The sequence below is a fragment of the Spea bombifrons genome, chromosome 12 (assembly GCF_027358695.1).
Source record: "Spea bombifrons isolate aSpeBom1 chromosome 12, aSpeBom1.2.pri, whole genome shotgun sequence".
Lineage (NCBI taxonomy): Eukaryota > Metazoa > Chordata > Amphibia > Anura > Pelobatidae > Spea > Spea bombifrons.
The window spans coordinates 10,483,537-10,505,712 of record NC_071098.1 but is presented as its reverse complement, the minus strand read 5'-3'; the positions used below and the strand labels follow the sequence as shown (position 1 = coordinate 10,505,712).

At 45.7% G+C, this 22,176-nt stretch overlaps 1 protein-coding gene across 1 annotated transcript in view; it reads left to right on the top strand.

Moving 5' to 3' along the window:
- The window catches only part of NOC2L (NOC2 like nucleolar associated transcriptional repressor), a 30,701-nt gene extending 10,968 nt beyond the window's left edge, over positions 1-19,733 (top strand). The window contains exons 12-19 of the mRNA XM_053451951.1: positions 928-1,039; positions 5,024-5,137; positions 5,957-6,058; positions 9,476-9,619; positions 12,365-12,478; positions 15,156-15,282; positions 18,484-18,591; positions 19,475-19,733. Of these exons, the coding sequence (XP_053307926.1) occupies positions 928-1,039; positions 5,024-5,137; positions 5,957-6,058; positions 9,476-9,619; positions 12,365-12,478; positions 15,156-15,282; positions 18,484-18,591; positions 19,475-19,641 (988 nt within the window). The 3' untranslated portion in view covers positions 19,642-19,733. The remainder of the gene's footprint in view (positions 1-927; positions 1,040-5,023; positions 5,138-5,956; positions 6,059-9,475; positions 9,620-12,364; positions 12,479-15,155; positions 15,283-18,483; positions 18,592-19,474) is intronic.
- The last annotated feature ends 2,443 nt before the right edge of the window (positions 19,734-22,176 follow it).

Sequence of the window (22,176 nt, the reverse complement as noted above, 5' to 3'; positions counted from 1 at the left end):
ACATGATAAAGAATAAGGGAAGACAAGATGGTAATTTTACATTTTATCTCCAGCATTTATAAGTTCATCTCAGCGTGTTGAATATTGTGCAATATTGGGGTGGCTGGATGGGAATTAATGGTTACTAAGGGTACAACGTTCAAAATGATGGAGGAACATTGGTGATCAGAATATGAAACATTAAGATCTTCCAATAGGTGGCACTGTTGCTCAAGCTCCGGGACATGCGCGTCCCGCTGAAGAGTCGCCTTACTGGAAATCGGCTGCTAAACCATTTTTTACAAGCCATGCAGCCAGCGTGTCGTGGCAACATCAGACATTGCGTGCATGAAGACAGACCTTGTTTGCATGGGATTCTTACCCTGTACCTCGTGACATTGGACAATGGCCAAGATTGCTAACGCAGAGTTAATTACTCTCCCGTTGGCCAAAAGGCTCTGCAAATATTCGTTATACTAGAACAGGTTTTTGGAACTTTCACGGTCGAATGCAATTTCGGCAATATGTAATACCACCCTCCGTAAAATACTATGGGCAACCTGTACCCCTCTTTTCCTGGTGAATGTACCCAAATATCGCACCAATAATTTATTTTTCTAATAATAAAAGTATGGTGTTGTACTCATATTTTTGCAACAATTATACGTTGTACATACATAGTTTCTATGTATCTTCTCTTTCTTTAAGAGAACCCCATTCTCCAGCTCACAGGGGCATTAGATTGCGGCGTTGCCTGATGAGAATCCTCTCGGTCAGGCCGGGCAAATTTGTGTAGGAGCCAGATCTAAAAATCTAGCAGCCAGGGCTACCTGCCCCCTGGGATAGTCATATTCAAGCTTCTGGGGGTGTGAAATAGCCTTTGGTTTATTTATTGTAATTTCTGTGTCAATAAATTATAATTTTTGCTTTTTTCTGTTACCTTTGCAGACTGATCCCCACCATGCGTTACTTCCCGCTGCGGATACATTGTGTGCAGGCGCTGACGCTGCTTTCTGAAAGCACAGACGTTTTCATTCCGATATTACCCTTCATCTTGGAGGTAAAGTACCCTCGGTCACACATTTTTCACATCTGCCTTTCCAATTATGTCAAGAGTACAAGCAATTATTGGGTGACTCCAATCATGATATGCACTTTAATACACAGGGTAGTTTGCATGGGGGGAACCCGCAGAACCCCCACCCCATATACATTTGCTCCTTTGGTAAAGTTGGGTATAAAGTTGTCCTTGATTCTCAGTGGTTTCATGTTTTGGCCTATGGAACTTCTTTCTGCTGGTACTATAACTAGCTAAAGCCACGCCAAAAAAGAGGTAGCCAACTAATAAAACCTCAGTAATGTGCCAAGGTATAATTTTCTAGAAAGTAAGCCTATTAGGGCAGAGTCGTCCTCATCCTTTTGTAGAAATAACCAAACTTTTACTCCAGATTGTAAGAATGATTTAAAAGGGCTGCTGCCCCCTACACCACGGTGCATGGGATTGTGTATAAAAGGTTTGGAGATATTGTTACTGTGCGATCTACTACTAATTGGACTCGGGACTGGTCGGTCGGCAGCTGCGGCACGTCGGCTCCCGCGCTCTTCCCCTCGGTCAGGGCTGAATGTTTTTTGTTTGATTTGGTTTTTGTGTGCTGCGTCTTCAGTCGGGTCTGGCTCTGAAGGCAGGGTGACGGCTCAGACGGGGATGAGGTTTGGGTGGAGGGCTGTGGTTGACCTGGCCGTAGTTTGGCTTGCGTAGCACAGGGATGGGAAGCGGCGGAGGTTTGTGCTGCCCCGTGATGCTCCGTCTGTCCCGTAGCCAAGATGTTATTCAGTTAGTCGAAGGAAATGCTTCTGCAGCTCCAGGCGTCCGTCCAGCCCACATCCTCCCGTCTTCTGCCAGCCAAGTCTCTTCCATTCAGCCCACTCCCTCCCTGCAGGTTCCTGGCGGCAGTCTCCTCCACGCTTCCGCTCAGCATCTTGCACACTATAGCTTTGATGGATTGATTTTGTCTCTTCCTAGAACAGCAGATCTGGTTCTTATTGGGCATGTTAAAGGGAAATAACCCCTTGAAATCTCCTTTGTTGTGGGGAATAAAGATGTTCCTGTCTTTTGTAAAGGTCATTGAATAGAGACGACCTCTAATCCTGTTTTACTGGCCAAAGGTTTTTTTTTTTGTAAAAAAAAAAAAAAAAGGGCTGATCTGAAATCTCTAATTTAACTCGTTCTCGACGTTTCTGTCTGATGACAGCGGCCTTTAAGGTTACTTTTCTGGCTTGCTGAAGATTCACAGACCAGAATATCTTTAGTAACGCTTGGCTTAAGATAAATGTGGAAGGATACCAGTTATAGTAAGGGAGCTTAATAGACAAATACAGTATATGGGGTATTTGGAAGAATTGGGAGACCCGGCCGGAGTCTGATGGTGACTTTTTACATTGTGCTGCAGATCAGACTTGTGAATTCTGCCACTTTGATGACTTAATGCCACGAGAAATGATATTTTTGCAGGTTGGCTTTAGCCTGAAAGTCGCAGCGTTCTACTTTTGACTGTTTTGGCTATAAAAATGATGAAAGATCACATTTAGCTCGCTTTGTTCCGTGTTGTTGAGATTTTTTTTGAGGTTTTTTTTTTTGGCGAGCACTTCTTAGGAAACACTGAAACGCAAAAAGTGGATGCTGTGGCTCATTTGGGCGTTCTGGGGGCATTCTGTAAACAAAGTTGGAAACATCCTCTTATCACCACAGCAACCAACGGATGTTCATGGTAACAGGAGCCTTGCATTGGTTGCTATGGTGATAAGACCACATTTGCAACATGGCACCAGGACCACTTTTTATTCACAGAAGTCTAATGGCTCAGCGGCTCGGTTTTGTCCTTTTGGCGTTGCGTTACACACGTCCGCCACGCGCGTCTCTTATGTTTGAGTCGGCACCTGTCGCTTTGGCTTTAAAGGCTTTTATTTTCCTCTATTATCTGGTTCCAACTGTCTGCTTCTTTTACAAACGGTGATTAGGGTGACGATATCTTGGAAGCGTAGGGGTTAATCATTTAACCATAAAACTCCAAGCGGCTTGGGACAGGCGTTCTTCCAGGAAAACTTGCTTAATGTGTTAAAGCCTTAAACTGGGTGTATTCAAATAAATAATGTAACTTTTTAACCCTCTGAGTTCAGGATGCGCTTAAGTGTCCACAACACACGGGTATGTAAAACGTGCTGGTTTTGTACGCTGAACCGCTACCCCTGCGTAGAAACACAATGGAGTTTACTTGCTGAATGGAGAGTGATTACTAATTGGTTTGTATATCGCCATCATATTCAACAGCGCTGTACAATGAGCAAACAGGACATAACATGCAGTGCATCACATAAGTTTGAACTCACAGAAACCAGAGATGAGGAGCGTCCTGGTCAAAGGAGCTTACGGCCGGCCCCATATAAAGTGGAGAAACCTCCATCATGAATAGTGTGGGAGGTGAAATAACTCCTCTCCGTCCATTACCCCCCTCCAGTGATTAAACCCAAACATGTAGCCACGCAGCGAAAGGGTAAAACTCTTGCTAATTAGCGGGAAATGATTTCACCGGGTAGCAGTTTATCTCTTAATGACATGCGAGGGTAGCAGATAATGATGCTTTTCAGATGACGCTGACAAGTCGCTAACTGCATAAGGAAACTGGGCTAGCTGACAGCGGCCAGATGTGCTTTTCTGGGAAGTCGGCGGCCACCACCTACCGACTTGCTGCTGTCCGTGCCACGGTGGGCATATGTAGTGTAGCACCCTGTGGATTCACATTGTGGCTCCCTGTGCCAATAACCCTTTACAGGAACATTCTTAAGGCCACCTACCTTAATTACAAAGTAGCTAAACCTCCCCTGGCACTGACAGGGTTAAGAGTGCATGCCATCAGACAAGAATATTAATAATATCCTTTATAAACAGATGGGATCTGCCACACGAGCTGCCGATCTAGATCTGTAAATGAAAGCTTTTGATTGGCTGATCATTTAATCATGTTTGGTAGAACTCTCTGTTAGAACCTTTTTGATGTGTTCGACGAGACTACATTACAAAAAGTTCTGGTAAATGTATAGTTCAAGGCTCCGTATAAATCCATCTCCCCTAATGATCTTTTTCTTTATATATATAACGGACGGGCTTTTTAATCCTTTTAGCACATGCGTTGCGGTCATCATTGCCCTTAAGGGGTTGAGGTTTCTTAATTCTTTTGGCGTTGTAATTCTGAAAATATTTCTATTTTTTTCCCCCCGATGTAAGATAAGTAATATATCGGGAGTAAGAAATGGAAAAACGCCGGCAGCGGTTAGTCTGCTGGTGACACCCGAGATCGTTCAGTCTGAGTATTGATGGTGACCTTTTGAGGCCAGGCGGGAGGTTTAAAGATTCTCTCCGCTAATGGTTCCACCAGACCCATTTTCTAATTAATACATTGATTTCGCAATAGAAGCCTCTGAGAAAACGCGGAGCAGGAAGCGGCTCAAAATAATTACTGGTGACGCTGATGCACTTCGCCTCCGTCAATCGAGTAAACACGGAGGGAGCCGCTCTGGTCAAAAGTCCAGCGCGCCGCAGCGTTCCTGGACCTGACTACGCAAGGGAGACTCTTCCTCCACATTCCTAAAAATAAATATTATCCCGGCCTTCCGAGTTACAACAGAACCGATGCCTCTTACAATAAAAGGTGTAATCTTACTATCATACGACGGCTGGCAGCCACCGCCATCCGCTGCATGCATCAGCAGGTCCGTGATTGGCACGTGACATCCAGAAATGTACGCATTGCGCACGCTCGCTCACCTCGCCAGTGTTAAACCCCTCCCCCCAAGCGTTTACAAATGGACAACATGAACATTTAGGGTCCATCCATCTATAATATGCCTTAAAGTCTTTAAACATGCGCAGAATAGATCTCATCTGCCATCATATTCTATATTTCTTAAGGTGAAAACACGGCTAAGAACCCGTTATATTGCATGTTCTCCATCATGGTGATGGAATATGTTTTTTTTTCTCTTGTAGATTTTACAGATGGTGGATTTTAATAAAAAGCCGGGTCGGATCAGCGTGAAGCCGATAAACTTTGCCGTCATCCTGAAACTGTCCAATACCAACCTGCAGGAAAAAGTGTTCCGGGTAAGAATTCTGGCATTGGATGTCATAAATAAAGAATATCCAGGTGGCCTGTGGGAATAATTCACTGTTTTAGTATTTTAGAATGTGATAATCCACTTAATTCGGCTTCTCTCCCAGACGTGTTGGGGATGTAGTCACATATTTACTGTCACTAAGGAGCAGACATTTTTTTATTGGGGTGGCATTTTTGTTGCTGCCCCAATTAGTCCAAATGAAATTAATTATATTTGTCAATACCTGGATCAACTATAATCTATTAGAATTGTCTTTTTGTGGGTTGTGGTGCAGTGAGACCGATTTCATTACTTATTATGAAGGTCCAGCTCAGGTGACGATCACCGTAAGAAAGACTTACCTGGCCCCACATAATAGTTTAATAGTTCCTTAGTAGTTTACGCCTGCGTTGTTATTTATCTGTTTAAAGTACTAAATCATGGTCCATTTTTGGTATTTAGATAATTGTTCCTTATCTAAAAAAATCTTCTATGCGTTTACTTAAAGCCTCGAAAAAAATATATATTTCCCTGTCCTGCAGGGTTTGTTATTACGGCAGCCACCTGGACTCCCCAAATCATCCGCAACCTGGAAACCAAATTCCATTTCCAAGTTCATACTGTGCATTTTAATGTGTGCGCAGACTTGATCCTTTGTTATACTTGGTGCCAAGTTGCTGATGTATCAGATATTTCAGTTTATTCCGTCCCAGGGCTGTTGAATATTTAGTCTGGCTAGGACCTTATGCGAGTCCTCTTTTACTTCTATTCTGCTTCATGGGAAGTTGCTGTATTCTGTGTAACGCGTGTCTCGTGTTCCCTACAGGACGGTCTCATTGAGCAGATCTACGATCGCATATTGGAATATCTGCACAGCCAGGCTCACTGCATTGGGTTCCCAGAATTGGTCCTCCCCTGCATTATTCAGGTACCGAGCTTATTGAGTAATGGGCTGGGACCGCGTGTGGAATCTTGCAGGGTTCGCTCATGTTGGGGCGGCTCAGCTGTATGTCTCTTCATGTTTAACCTGTTCAGTGTACGGTGTTTTAATATCAGATGTCGACCTGCTTGACATGGAACTCTTTGGATGGGGGGCTGGTAGAGAGCCTTACAGCTGTCGCAAAACTACAGCTCCCATGATTCAGGTAGCATTATATTTGAGTTCCCAGATCAGCTTGAGAGTTCCAAAGTGCAGCTTAACACTAGGCTGGCCCCATCTGCCATTTTTAGAGGACATCAACACATCTGTGGCACCAACATCTACATTACCTGCAGTCTCTGAGCCTTTTGGGGTCATTTATTTCCCCATCACACGCCGGAGAATCTTGCCCATGCCTACAGCCTGCAGCCTAGCTTGGAGCAGGCCCTGATTAAATGCCGCTCTCCAGCTGGCCGGGGCTCAGAAGCTGAGCTGATATATGCACGGGATTGCTCCTTTGTAACGCAGACCTCATTTCCAGCACCACATGAGTCTCTGCACTGTTTTAATCTTTGCCTTATTTGTAGCCTAGCGAGAGACGGGTAGCGTGCAGGGTGAGGGTGAGGGTGGGTGTGTGTGCGTGTGCGCGCGCGCGCAGTGACACGAATAGGCAGTCCGATCCTCCGATGTATACACGACTGCCAGCTCAAAGCGGTCGGCAGCGCATAGTAAAGCGAACGTGTAAACAGACTGTGACGTTGTGAATGTAAAGCAATAAGAGGAATATTCAATGCAATGTGATTGTTAATTAGAAGCAAATGTGTAGATCAAGGAAACTCGCTGTTAATGTGGTAATGCTGCATCGTGTGCAGATTAACTTCTGTTTATATTGGTTGGCATGGTAACATCAGATAATCAGTTTGGGTATCGATTGGAATGATGGGAGCCATTTTCTTCTCGATCCATACTGGTATACGTACAAACCCTGAAACAGCTTATTGTTCACGCTGGTCTCGGCGTCCCTTGATTCTGGACGGAGTAATAGAGCCCCTCGGGCACAATCTGTACTGAGAGCAAAGGTCACCCTCTTCCATTTTTAACATAATTTAGTTGTTACCGTATTTGCTTGCTTGTAAGACAAGGTTTTTTTTTTTAGTTTTTTGAGAAAATAACCTTTCTTCCTCTATTAAAATCCAAATCCGCAAGTGAATGCGATAGGCTTGGCATAAAATCCCAAAACAGTCCAGGGTTTAGTCTGCCAAGTTACGCTGCGCCAATCCCCCTCATAATTCAACTTTCTGCTGGCCTGGGCATAAATTATGCAACAGAAAAATGCACAGTAATAACCTATTGAGGCAAGCCCAGATATTTTGTGGGGTTTTAGCTTTTTTTCATTTACGACCTGTTTTTCTCTCTCTCTCTAATAGTAAGTTATTATCTATCTTTTTTTTTTCTTGGCCTCGTTTAAAGCGCTACAGGGCAGGGCTAGAGTTTGTTGACTGAGAGTGCTGGGATTAGTCCCCGCCGGCTCTCGTATAGAAGCGTGTGTGTGTATACGTTGCTGGCAGCCTGACAGCGTCTGCTCTGCTAATCACAGCCTATTTTGGCTCTGAGCTCGCGGCTGAAGCTGTTTCTCGCTCTCTGTGTGACACGCTCTGTTCGCCCGGCGCTGGGAGAAGACAGAGGCAGTCAAGTTTTTTTGGCAGACCGCAAATCTCCGCTCCGGAGCAGCATGCGGTTATTACCGTCTCTCATTAACCCTGTAGTGGCGAACGGGGCGTCCTCGGCAGAACGCAGACAGGCGCTGCGTCCTCTCCATCCAGTATCTCCGGGGTTACGGGGTTTGGATGGCTGTCAGAGATCTGTTTTCTCGTCAGGCGGCGGCGAGCGCTCACAGCCTTTCTATTTTGAGCCTGCAGCTGCGTGAGGGATTCAGGATGTTTCAGTGACTGCGGGTCACTCGTTGCATTTTAATTATGGGGAAGTTTGAACAACCAAGTCTACTTTTCTCCTTCCCACAATATGCCGCTTTTTGTGTGTTTTTTACCCGCCGTTTTTGTATTTTGGGTTGTGATAATTTCACATCCGGATCCGGAATCTCGCATATTATTGTTTTTAGTTTAATGTCGCTGGGTTATAGGCCTAGGGCGCCCGCGAGGTACTTTTTTTTTTTTTTTTGCTTTAATCCATTCCGCCTGTTATTGATACAGGAATGCTGCTTTTGGAAACGGGATAGACGCGTTACACGGTCCAAGGGTAACCAGATGTTGCAGGCTTCAGGTCACACAGACAGCCTGGGCCGCCGCGTACTTACAGCTGACGTTAGCACGGAAATTTGGAATCCTGCCCCGCGCTCCCCTCCTTTTCTCATGCGTCATCCATTAGACCACACGTTGACACGTTGGAGACCCCCTGGCTGTCTGCGGCTCAGGGCTCCGTAAGCAGTTTCCCCTGCCCGATCCCAGATGTGTGTCCGCGCCGCTCCGAGAGGATGGTTGGGAACAGAGCCCGCAGTCTCCTGCCAGAGGGGGTTTCTCTCGGCACGGCTGCAGATGTGCAAACAGCCGCTCTGAGCTTTGCGGTGCTGCGGCCTCGGGGTCTGTGGGAAAGGAGGGGGCTCTGCTTGGGGAATTGAGCAACAGTCCCGGAATTAAAGCAGATTTTGTTTTCCTTGTGTGCTTTACATCACGTTACTATTTGATCTCTGGGGGTCACAAATTATTCCTTTTGCTCGCTTTGTTCCGCAGTCCACCGCTTTTGAGGAATTGGCTAAAGATATATCAAAAAGAGCAAACCTTTCCCGTCAGTGGAAGAAGGGACCTCGGAGGTCTTGAAAGCTTATACAAGATCCATGTTTGTGTCCAACTATTTAAAGTAGTTTGAAAGCAGCCCTACTCAAATGGGAACCAAAAAAGAATAATAAAATGGACACCCACATGGCACATCCAGTTCTGTAACTAGTTCCAATATACAGTCGTAACGGCACCTCTGTGTCGGACTGGATTTTTGAGAATACCAGTGTCTCCAATAAGTCCTCTCATACCATAACGCTGGGGGGCTACTGATCCCATAATACATCGCTACCTCTGTAGATCTATTATAACAAAAGACAATTTCGCTTTCCCGATTCCCTTCATTCCACATTTGTAAATACTTATCTATTACAAAAATCTGTCTCTGGTTCCGCACGGTCCCGGTAGGAAGGCCGTTCACATAAAAGTTAAGTGAAGGTAATGGATGAAGACGTGAATTTTGTCATCTGCGCCCACATTTATATATTCTTCTCAGAGCGCTGTGGAAAACCTGGAAAATCAGGGCCGTACGCAATTAATTGCTATGATTATTTTGCCAAAAACCAACACAGATCCTTTTTTTTTTTTTTTTTTTTTTCTTTTTTTCTTAACTCTGTTCTTTTTGCCCTTGCAGCTGAAATCTTTCCTGAAGAAATGCAAAGTTTCCAATTACTGCAAGCCAATGCGCCAGCTGCTGGAGAAGATCCAAGAGAATTCCGCCTACATGAGTAGCAAGAGGCAGAAATGTGCCTTTGGGGTGGCCGACAAAGCGGCCGTGGTGAGTGTTAGTGCCGTTCTATGGCTGTAGGTATGATGTTGATATGGTGGCGTGTTCTCACCTTTTGGATTTCCACTCCCAGGATCCTTTGCATTGCTAGTCTAAAGTACTTTGTTCTGTATGCTCTGAGACGGAGTGTTGGATCAATGAGAATATCTTTCTGATATGCTGATAATGATTGCTCTGCCACGTAGAATATTTCACTGTGTATAATAAGGGGCCGACCCCGGAGAGCTTGTCCTGTAGAAAAATCAGGGGAGGGCTAGACTGGGGGCAGGTAAAGCCATCAGCCCCTTGACCCCTGTAACTAACATAGGCACACATTCACACACATTCACACACTCGCGCATACCTACATACTCCACCAGTATTCCCTCACTCTGCTTCTACTCCCATAAGCCTCACTGTCTTCTTTCCTCACCCCTTACCATGTTCAACATAATTTTTTTATGATTGTTCACGTGCCGTGTACAGCTGCATTCTTACCGCTGGATCACGTAAAATTGTGTTACATGACCCTGCTCGGTGTAGCGGGAGTGTCGGAACTTTAAGCTGTTGTAGACTTAACTATAGGAGAATGCTGCATCTGCCACAGGCTGCTGCCTATCTCCATGAGGTTAGCTTCTTATTTAGATATATATTTAAAACGGTGACAATGATTGAGAAAATTAACAAAGGTTATAGGTAGTTTTACCCCATGGATTCAGTCCCCCCTTCAGTAAACTGTATGGTCACCGATATAATGTATTGCAGCTATTATTATTATATATATTTTTTACCCATGGTGGGTTTCATTGACTGGTAACGGCTCCTGACCTTTTTAATCCCATGAAAGGCAGTAACTGTCATCTGCCCCCCTCCCTCTCCTCCGCCGCTTGCCGGAAAGACCTCCCATGCACGGCTCTCCAGTACATCGCAGCCACCTCTGGCTCCAAAGGGAGCAGATAAATCTCGGTAATTAGCATTGTGTTGTTTGCTGGCTGACGGAGCTCCGTCTACTCTGCAACCCTAGAACAGCAGCGCGGATGTAATGCCTTCATAAATATTTTAACGGCAGACTGCTGGTAATATAAATCAGGGGCTGGGGTGCCAGAAGCAGTCCACAGACACTCTGGCACCACTTCGCAGGGACAGAAGCAGTAGGAACGTGTCGGATGAGAGACGCCCGCGTGTTGTGAAGCTGCACCGTGGGATAGCAGGTGGTGGATCTGCGTTAAAGCCGCAGACGCCTGCTCGGTACAGGGATGGCAGGAAGTGAAAGAATGAACTTCTGTCTGTTATTATTAAATTTTTTTGTCTAGAACAAAGACACTTTGTTTTGCGCTGTGTGTGATGTGATGTCACTCATCGGTTCATGATCTATTATGATCCCGGAATTAGTTTTATATGTGATATATTGGGTCTCGGCTCTGGATGCCATGACATTAATACTACGATATTGCTTCCGAGCAGGAACCCACCCCGCAGAGGGCAAATTGATGAGCCTTCCCAGCGGTCGTGAAGGATGTTAGGTCCTTCTTTGCCGCAAAGGTATCATCATCCTCCTTCTCCTCAGTGAAGGCTCTTTTATGTAGTGTTGCTGTGTATTTGCCCCCCCCCCCAATGCTATCAGTTACCCAGTCTTAGGGCATCTTGTGACCTACGCTGCGGTTTCCAGTGCTCTCTGAGGCCAGAACAGGATTACGATGTGCGGAAATGTCACCGGATGATTCCAAACTCATCCCTCCCTGTATCGTTTACCCAATCCATGTAGAGATGGCCTCTGAGTATCTGCCAAATATTATAAACAGAGTCCCTTTAACAGTTAACTCCTTGAGTACTCGAAAAGCAAAGCAACGCTGCCTCGCACGGCTTGGTGAACCTGAAAGCGATGTCAATTCTTGTACTATGGGCCATGTATAAAAACGTCTATTGGTGGAACTATTACCTAATGTGGGACGGTCAGTGGAAATGTTTCCTTGTTCTCCACAGTGCCCGTTAAAGTAATCTATAGTGAATGCAAAGGATTCTGGGAGTGTCTCTATGGCATACATTAGCATAAGTCTCTGTGGTTTGGCGGCATCAGTTAAGCCTGGGCTGTCATGTGCAGCCTCTCGCTGTTTATCTAAGCCGTGCCGATGGGGAAGTTGGACTGAAATATATCTCCGAGGCTCCCACAAACCACAGTTTGCATGCAAAGCCCAACGTCCTGTCATCCGCCGCTCACTGCTGGATCATCTCTTATTTACAAACGTCGCCTCCTCAAGCCACCAGTCATCTAGTGAAGAAGCCACTGGCGCTGCCTCTGAGTCACGGCCTTTCCGTGTCACACGCAGGGGCCGCGTGAAGTCACGTGCGCAATATCCCCATCGCACACACTGGACTGAAATCTCCCCTTAATGATTATAGGAGAATTCCATAGAGCTTTCCATGAACATGTGGGGCATTTACATGGCGTTTATGTGCGGCACCTGATGATTGTGTAAGACAATGATAAGCAGAGGGTGTAATTGGTGGCATAGCGGCAGGAACCTCAAAGCCTGATCCGGTGCTTGGATCCTTGTATTAGCTGGATGGGCATTGTATGCTCCATGACCAGTGACTCCGTACGTGTTCTTGTACATCGCATGGTACCCCGTGAGCACGGAGAATACGTATAATGTTGAGTACAAGCGCTATGAAGTGGAATGAAAACACATATGTAACATATATATAAACTTGAAGACTGGGTGTCAAACAGCTAATTGTATTTGTTTGCTTTTTCAGTTAAACTGGGAGAAACAGATTAAGGAAGAGGGGACCCCTCTATCCAAATACTACACCAACTGGAAGAAGTTGAGGGAGAAGGAGATTCAGCTGGAGATCAGTGGCAAGGAGAGGGTAAGTGAGATGCCCCATCAAGCAGCCTGCTGGGAATCTATGGACCCGGAGTGACTGCTTGTTCGTGGGCATGAAGCGTCATTCTCTAGGAAGGGCTCAGACATTGGCTCCTTTTTTTTTTTTTTAAGTCGCGTTATTCTGACGCTAAGCCGTTCATTCATCCACCCAGCACTTGCACATCGCCAAAACCCTTCTGAGAAGATAATTTTTAATTTCGTAAAACTTTGTATGATTCATACATTTTGTCAGGAACACTTTATCATGTGACACAAAGGTAAATACTGATATGATGTTGCCATAGAAACAGAAGCGTCTTCAACGCTCTTGTTTTTATAAAATCAAACCTTCATGGGAAAGAATAAAGTGGGGGGATGTGCTAAAGTTTATTCACCTAACATGAAAAACAGATCAATTTATGTTTTGTCTAATTGGAACAGCACCTTAAACAGTTTGGTTTTCTGAGGCGGGCCGGCTAGTCAGCTGTACGATTGCCTGCGGGTTCGCGAGCGAACGTTGTTCCCCGAGGAGCTCGACGCTTGGCTACAGACCTGACATGAATGTGTCATGGGATTCAAATGCTTATTTACATTATGCTAATCCATAGCAGGAGTTGCCGGCTCAAGGGATTAGAGGAGCTTCTCCCCTACCAGGTTTATGTGTGACCGCGTGTGCCCAGTAGGTGGCAGTGTGGCGCTCAGTACCGGTTTGGCTGTCGGAGGACAAGATAAGACTTTCTCCTAAAGTCTCCGTCACTTGCGTTAAATTTAAAAATTTAAAGCTGATTCCGGATCCGGATCGCTTCCTTCGAGAATAACTTACCCAAAAAATCAGCAGAGCCGGGGGCCTTCGGACTTCCAGATCCAATGCACTGAAACCTAGAAGTCAAGTTGCCGGTTTGGCCAGCGGTTTCTGTGTGTTTCAGGCCTGTTTGGGAATGCGTATATACAGGGAAACAAACCCCGTATGAATTTTACATATAACGATTTTACATAAAATATGTATATTATAAAAAGGATAATGTATGCCCAGTGCTTCCATATGTAGCTGTTCGTGAATATTGCAAAAAAGTGCCACCAAGTACACAAAAAACAATCACAGTTTAGCGTAGCCGGTATTTTGGATTTTCTCCTATCTTATAAGGTTTGAGGTGCTTCTTTGGGGTTTCTGTCTATCTTCCCGGTTGTGGGGGGGCTCTTTTGGGAGGTTCTGTATCTTCCTGGGGGGCTCTTTTGGGGGGTTCTGAATCCTCCCTGGGGGGGGCTCTTTTGTGGGGATCTGTCTATATTTTCCAGTGGGGGTTCTCTCTATCTTCTCCGGTGGTGCTCCTTTGGGGGTTCTGCCTACTCCAGGGGGGGGTTGTCTATTTTCCCTGGGGGGCTCCTTTGGGGGTTCTGCCTACTCCAGGGGGGGGGGGTTGTCTATCTTCCCTGGCGATCTCCTTTGGGGGGTTCTGTCTATCTTCCCTGGGGGGGCTCCTTTGGGGATTCTGTCTTCCCCTCCTCCACCGGAGGTGCGTGTCTGCGCTCAGGTTAGTCTGCTAGCGTTCATGCGGAGGTAAATGTGATAGCTGTCTGCTGTGTCTATGCATGTCTGTGTGTGTGTAGGTGAGTGTGTGTGCGAGAGCGTTTCGGCTCTCGTCAGTGCTAATAATTACAGCGCTAAGCATTTTTCCAGGAGCTTCTAACAGCCTCTAATGACGCCGCCGTGGAAGGGTGACAGCAGTCGTTAGCTCCTTCATTAGGAGCAGCAGATTAACGAGCAGAGGGCTTAACTACTTCAATAACAAAAAAAAAAGAGAGGAAATATAAAATGCCGACTTGGGAGTCTCTTGCTGGCTTCCTGTTATCTCATTATCGGCAGCTTATTAACGAGGGACAGGAATAATGTGACAATAGCGAGCGGCAGTTTCCGATGACCCCCTCCCCTTTCCATTTTTTGTATTTAGCAGATTATGCAGCCCTATTATTCGCATTCACAATAATGTTTAGGATGTATCTGCGGGGCACGTGTCTCTCTCCTCGTGTGGACCTCGAACGCGTTAATGACCAGTCGGAGCCGAGACGTACCGGCCATGACTCATATCTTAAGACCACTCGCTGATTTGAATTAAATGTCAACAGCGCGTTATTGATATCTCCCTATAATTTAGACCCGTGTGTGCCAGCGAATGAATGATAAAAATATTCCAGAATGAATGTATCTCTGTAAACCTAATAATCCGATAATATTTTTATCTTGAGGACAGCATTAGTGTGATCTTAAATATATAAAAATAGCCAAAGAAGCAAATAGTGTAAGTTTTGGAGAGATATGCTAATTATTGACCAACTTAATGATTCTTAACGGCTCCATCATATTTAAGTGCTAAATTAATCAGATGTGATATTGTGGTCTGGCCCAAATCAGACAGAATTAGATGTAGTTGGAAAACAAAATTAATACTGCTGGACGATATCCACAATGTTTTGCGGTATTTTAGGAGAATTTCCGCGAGTATCATCATTATGCTGATTGAATTGAATTATAGATTAATGTATAATATTAAAATACTGAAACATTCATACTTCCGCGTTTAAGCATCCGATAGAGCTTAGCTTAAAAAAACCCTCATTTTTTTTATTATGCTAATTCCAGTTTCTGGCTTTTCTGTCTAACTGTTTATTTATCTTCATCTAAGATGGAAGATCTGAACTTCCCAGAGATAAAGAGGAGGAAATTTGAGAAGAAGGAGGAAGATAAGCGAGAATTTAAAGATCTCTTCGATTCCGATAGCGAGTCCGAAACCGGGGGACTGGCTCTTAAAGGTACGTTGCAATAACCGCCTTACGGCTGCTGTCTTTATAGGCGACTTCCAGTAGCCGCAATCTGGTGTTTTTTGTCTGGCTGGAATAGGTTAATTTTTGGAATAAAGAATCCCCTTTTCATTGTGTTCTCTATAATGTATATAATTGCGTATCTTTTTTTTGGTAAGGTCCCTTTTAAACAAAGACATTGCCGATATTCCATGTTTTGCATGTAATTGTAGCGGCAGCCTTTCCTTGTTCTTTGAGGTTGATGAGCATTTAATTAGTCCTAAAAAAAAAAGCCTTTTGGTGAGATATTCTTAACGCCGGTTATTGTTACTGTTCCTTGATTCCTGGACCCCAAGCTGAAAAGCAATTAAATAGCCTATGAACGTGGCGCTTAAATGTAACCTTTTTAAAGAGTCTGCTGCGGGTTCGCAGATGTTGCCGAATAATCCACGTTATTACGAAAAAGCATATTTTTTATTATTTTGACCTCATCTGGCGGCACGCGCTTATTAATTAAGCATAGATTTATTACTTTTGGTGGAATGCTGGCTTGTGATTGGATTCTAGCCCGGCAGAAATTGGTTGACCGGTAAAAGCTTATTCCCTGTGAGCTGGAAAGGAGTGCTTTCTCCTTATTTTATCTTTCATTTCTCGTACTTTTCATTTTCTTGTGCGTTGTATAATTTAGGCGCGGTGCCCCGCCATCTCTGTTTTGATGAACATTTTGCTAATACAGTAACCTGGCGCCTTGAATCATCCATTAGAAACAGTGTACATAACCACACATGCCTCGTGGACCTCTCCGCTGCACCCCACACCTCCGCGATTCTCTGTGCGGGGCGCGCATGTATAACCGCCGCCAACAAATTTCACACCTATGCTAATATCAATTAAGAAAATGCCATTAATGCAGCCGCTGATTTAACTACCTAGGTGGGTGACTGAGCTCCTTAATAGATGTCTAAGCTGGTGATTGGGTGATGGATGGCCCTAATTGACACTCGTGATGGTGGGAGGCTGACATCGCAGCGTGACGGATGGCTCCGGCGCTGGGTCCTGTGGCTGAGTTGTGTAAAAGCAAACGGCTAATATGCAGCACGCGGTTTGCACGTATATTGAGTGTGATTCAGGCCGGAAGCCATGGCTTAGAGACACACGGACAATGTATTCTGCACCAGGTGCCTCCAGAACACCAATAGCTTTAACATTTAATGCCTATATGTAATATGGTATCATCCATCGTTGTGCTGTTATTCCAGGTACCCACTACCCTTTCTGTGGAATTTCTGTATTTTTCCCGTGTATTGCTACTTTATAGAATTCCTTCTCCTCCTTTTGCTTCTTTTTATTGGCGCCGGTCATCCTCCTCACCTCCTCTCCATCCGACATGACTTCTTGTATGCGGCGGCGGAGCGCTTTCTTTTCTGCCGCTCATTCATTGACCCGCTCGCCCTTCCCCACCTCCGCTGGTAAAAGCATTTACTCGCCTAAGCTGCACTGGAGGTCCTGCACTCCCGTCTCTTGGGACTGATCTGAGGTTGGGACCTCCGTATATACTACACAGCAGCCCCCCCACGCACCAGCCCTTGCCAGAAATCTGTTGTTAATTCTACCCGGGGGTCCCGTAGGCCTGTGACCGCAGGTGGACCTTCTCTTTGTAGCCGATGATCCCATGAGGGGAAGAGGTATAATCTGAAACAGCTGACTGCAAAGGTCCAGAACGGGCAGCTGAGGAGATGTGCCGGATCCATTCTCCTAAACGCCTTTTATTCTGCTGAACGATTCCTGCATGCAAAGCAAACCAAGCAGAAAAAAGCATTAATTAAACCGGTGCAGAGCAGAGCACTCGCCGTCCGACCGGCCTCTCGTATATATCATCTATTCAGTATGCGTTTTATATGTTGAATTGATTATTCATACCATAGGAGTGTTGAATAAATGGTTAAACTTAACTGTGAGCCCTTCAGGACCGTGGGTAACCCTTTCTGCCAATAGTGTGGACGGCCATATGAAAGAGCTGCCTGCGGACCCAGAGAAGCTGTCGGGGGTCCCCATACCACACCCCCATGTCTCGGGTTATTGGTAGAATGTGCTTCTATCTATTTTAGAATGCATGCTATAAATGTAGCAGGGCGGATGACTGAGTAATCCAAAGCCATGTGGCCATTAATAGGCATAATTAATGGCCTTCGTTAACATTTTCCCTTTAACCACTTCAAATGACTTGGGGGTGAATCGATCACTGGAATGCAGCGTAGCAGAGGGGCGCTCAGCTCGACCCCCAAAATAGGGCTTTGGCTGAATGCACGGTGTAGCCGCGTAACGCTGCTTCTCCTGCCCTCGGCGGCCGCCTGTGACGGATCTGTGCTTGGGAGCGCATTGCAGCCCTGGCCTGTTTTAATGGCTCTTCCAGCAGGGCCGGATGTGCTTCTCGTCGGGTAATTAGCGGAGAGTAGCGGGCAGCAGAGGTATCGGGGAGAGACGCTCTAATGAGCACCGTGCGAGTCTAATGGACGCTGGGGACCTCGATCGTTACTCCAATCACCTCCAGAAGCACAAAGAGGGTTCTTTGGCTTTATTTTTTATGTTATTCTGCTGATTTAAACATTCTATACCCGGCCTCCTTATTTGAGACTACTTTTTTTTTCTGGAATTGCTTTTATATTTCCTCATCCTTCAAACCCCCCCCCCCCACTCCCTACCTTCTCCCTGGAGGGGGTTCTGCCCCTGCCTTTCATTCCCTGTCTTGTGTTTGGTCCCTGGAGTTTATTTCATGGTCCTGCACTCATGTCCAGTCACACTCCAGATTGCTGTCAGCCAGATGTGACAGTAGCTCACTGCAGAATGAACTCGCTGCAGCATGCGCGTCACCGCCGCATCCCCGCCACCAGCACCGCCGCATCCCCGCCACCAGCACCGCCACATCCCCGCCGGGGTTGGTGTTACAATCAAAACAACAAATTATACCCCAATGTGGAAAACCTTAGACTCCGAATGATTACCTTTTATAGGCTAGAAATTTCCATAATGGGGCTCTTTGCCTTCCGATTCCCTTATTTCTAGAAGTTCTGTGTGTTCTCGGTTTTAGTTTGGTCTTCCTTGGGGTTTTATTGACAATAAAGTGAGTTGTGGGTAAGTTTTGGTGAGATGAAGAATCTTATTCTGCCAAGCAGAGGGGGAATCCACTGAATTAATTCCGTTCTGTGTCTCCAGGAAAATCAAAGAGCGGTGGGGGGTCTTCAGATGAGAGTTCGGAGCTGAGCAGCGAGGGAGAGGAAGGAGAGTATGAGGTGGAGGACGAGGAGGACAGTGACTTTGAGGGTAAGTCATTGCATGTGGACCGTACTCACAGGGCCCGTGGTCTTCTGTAGAACATTGGGAGTTCTTTGTGTTTCGTTAGGTTCTAAAGTCTGTGCCGAATACTTCGTTCAGTACTGTGTATCTAGAGACGCAACGAAAAAGCGCTGTAAGGCGCGGGGTGCTATATTTAGTTATTTATAGAGACCGCTGGAGATCCGGGGCTCTGCTGCAGACGTTGGGTGTTAAGGGGTTAATCTGGTACGGCTGCTGGGTAATGAGCTGTGGAGGCAGCCTGGGACAGAGTGCTTTATCTCAGGCCCCGTGTCATTAATCACCAGGTACGGAGCGAGCTCCGGCGGGGCCGCGCTCCCCCCATGTGCTGTTTCCATGGCCCAATACCCCATCCATTCTCTGAAATGCCATTCAGACAGCAGCAGCCAAAGTCACAGGCCGGTGCGGGGAGGCACTTTAGGAGGAGAGTTACCCCGCAGACTCATAACGTTTACCTGACACGCCATTGATATAGGGGAACTTTTTTCTGTATACGTGGCCGTAACTTATTTAAATGGAGATAAGATGCAGATGTTAGAGAACCAACATGAATTGATTTTTTTCTCCCCGTTTGTGGATGTTTTGAGGCACCTGTTGAGATCCACCCTCCTAGACCGCGTTCCGGTTTTCTTTTATTTAGCGGTATTGACAGAGCCGCGCAGGAGAACGCATCTTTTGTACAGCCACGTCCTCATGCGCCGCGCGGCTTGGGCAGCCCAGGCCCTCTCTATCTGGATGCTGCAGCAAGCAGAGATAAATTAATGAGAGCCGAGATTAATTAGTGATGAGCCACCCTCGGCCAGCTTGTTCCTTCCTGATAAAGCAGAATTTATATTTGCTCTTCCGCCCACAGGGGAATCGGAGGATGAAGAGGAGGAGGAGGAGGGAGAGAGCGCCGGCAGCGGAAGCCGTAAGAAGAAGAAGAAGGGGGTGCAGCGCGTCTCGCAAGACGACCTGAAGGATCTGGCCAAGGGGGATGAAGATATTGTACAGGATCTCGAATTCTCAGACGATGACTAAACTAGTAGAGATTTACCTGCAATCTACAGTGGTATCGAGTCTAATGAGCACGGTGCCCCCTGATTAAAAACTAAGTACATGAAGTGGTGGAACATGCATCGATTCGAAACATTCTGTTTTTCTACTAATACACCAGCCTCCTGGCACTCGGAGGGTTAACCCAGGAGGCAGACATGTTGGTCTTCTAATTTAAAGTATCATACGCCAGCAGTGGCTGCTCCAGAACACTTTTCTATATTTACCAAGAGATTTACAGCAGATTTCATGTTATAGTAAAAAAAAAAATAAAAAAATCTTAAAAGATCTCGCTATTTGAGCCCAATATATTTGTTGTTAAACTGTATGGAACATCCTTTTCATGTGTATAATATATATATTTCTTCAATATATATATATATATAAACAATTTGACAGATTTCTACGCTTGCTCTGGATCTTTCCATTTTTTTTTATTAATGTATAGGCTGCAGATCATAACATTTTCCCTGGGTGCGTGTTGTGGCCCTAATGGGCCGTGTTAGGGTCCGGCCTCCTCCTGCATGGGTTTGTTGTGACATCTTGACCTGAACAAGAACGTATTTTTGGGGGAAGGGGTTTAAAGTATTAATGTCGTGGTTTTAGTGATTTGGTGAATGTTCTGGAACACGCTTCCGTGGTCTGCTTGGTTCCGGGACGGATGTACCGAGCGGGGGAAATGTAGACACGGACACCGCCTCCCCGATTCTAGAGCCCACTTATCAGATTAACGCAGCTGCTGTCGCTCGTCACGTTTCCCCGGCTTGTCGTCTGCCCGTCAGTTGCAAATTACCGGCTGACAGAATCTGTTAAAACGGCTCCCACTTAACCTCCTCCGCAAGAAATAGTGGAGAGGCCTTCGGCGGCAGGCGGGGGGAGAGAAAGGTATAATTATCCCCTTCCGCATCAGGACTCGTTATCCTTCTCTGCATCAGGGTAGACGGGGGGTCTCACACTTTCTATGGGTGCAGCAGGAGGTGACGGGGTTGTGATAACCCCACTGCTTTCCCAAATGCCCTGCCAACTACTTATACCACACCCACATAAGCTCCACCCACAGTCAAGTATGCCCTTTTTTCTTGTGCGTCTCATTAAATCAAAGTCCCGCCTACAGACCTTTTTTTAAATGTTTTTTTTGGGGGGGTAGTTTTAGTAGTTATGGTGTCACAGCGATTCCTATTACTGCTGCTATATTACCTCCTTGATCCGCATAGCTTTTATTTCTGCGCTGGCGGGCTGGATGCTAAACCATCGATTCCTGTAGACCTAAAAGGGTTTACGCAATCCTTGTGCAATAAAGTGCAATTCTCATGTTTGAAGTGGTTTATAGGAAAAGCGTTATCAGTTTAGCCAAATGGGCGGTTTTATATCTGCATTGTAACAGAAATGAAACTCGATGACCCGGGTTGTAGGTAAGATTGCTGTGTGCCGGACGTACTTTGCTTCCAGTAACCCCATAATAATAATAACAAGCCTCGGGTATCAGTCCGGGGCATCTAGTAACCTTGGCCAAGAACACTTAGGATCTGTGGCTGGCTTTGATAAAGTAACGACATTTAAAGATAGAGACTCGACGAGGCGAGCAGCTCTAGACGGAAATGATGAAATGGCAGTAAAAAGGTCACTTGCCTTATTTTATTTTTCTACATTTATTGTCGGTGAGAAGCTCTCCAGAAGAGCGCATGAAATCCAAACGGATTGTTAGATGTTAATGGTGACCAATAACATGTTTATCTTCTGCGTGTTATTAATGTGTATTAATAACTGAATGTGAGAAGCGTCTTTTTCCCATGATAATGTTAGAATAATGGGCCGATATCTCAACCTAGAGGTCAGAGGCTTAGATGTAACGTAAGGAGAGGATGGTATTTAAGTGGAACAGCCTCCCAGCGGAGGGGATTGAGGCTGATACAGTGAGGGGATTTAAACACGCGTGGGATAGATATAACGCTATTCGTGATCTAAGACGAGACTAACGACTGATTACGGTCTGATTCGTTACATGAGGAGAAATGGGCCGACTGGACGGGCCGGATGGTTCTGATCTGCATTATGAGCGTCACGATGCGGCGACTGCACAGTAACCTTAGAGAAAAATAAAATAAGAGCTTTTAACTCCTGTTTATCTTTTTATTGATTCATTTTAACCTTTTCTTTGTATATTGTTTATATTTATATGAAGCCGCTACACTTCTTGTAATATAAATATTTACATCCCGTTCTATAGACCCGTCTGTGTAATATATACATGTATGGTCGTTTATAACGATAAGTTTGGTACGCGGTTCAGTGAATGTTTTGGTTTGTTTCAGCACGGCAGTGGTTAACGGCAGCTTTGCAAGCGCTCTGAATCCCTACAGGACGGCGCCCCGGAGGCGCTTTGCATGCTCGATAAGCGTAGCGAGCGCCGCGGTGCGGGTTACGCCTTTCTCCTGTGAAGCCGTGCTTTGTAGTGACATCAAAGGTTTTATTTTCTGCTTTCCCCTTTGAATGAAAAGCCGCCACCAGCCTTGTGTTCCC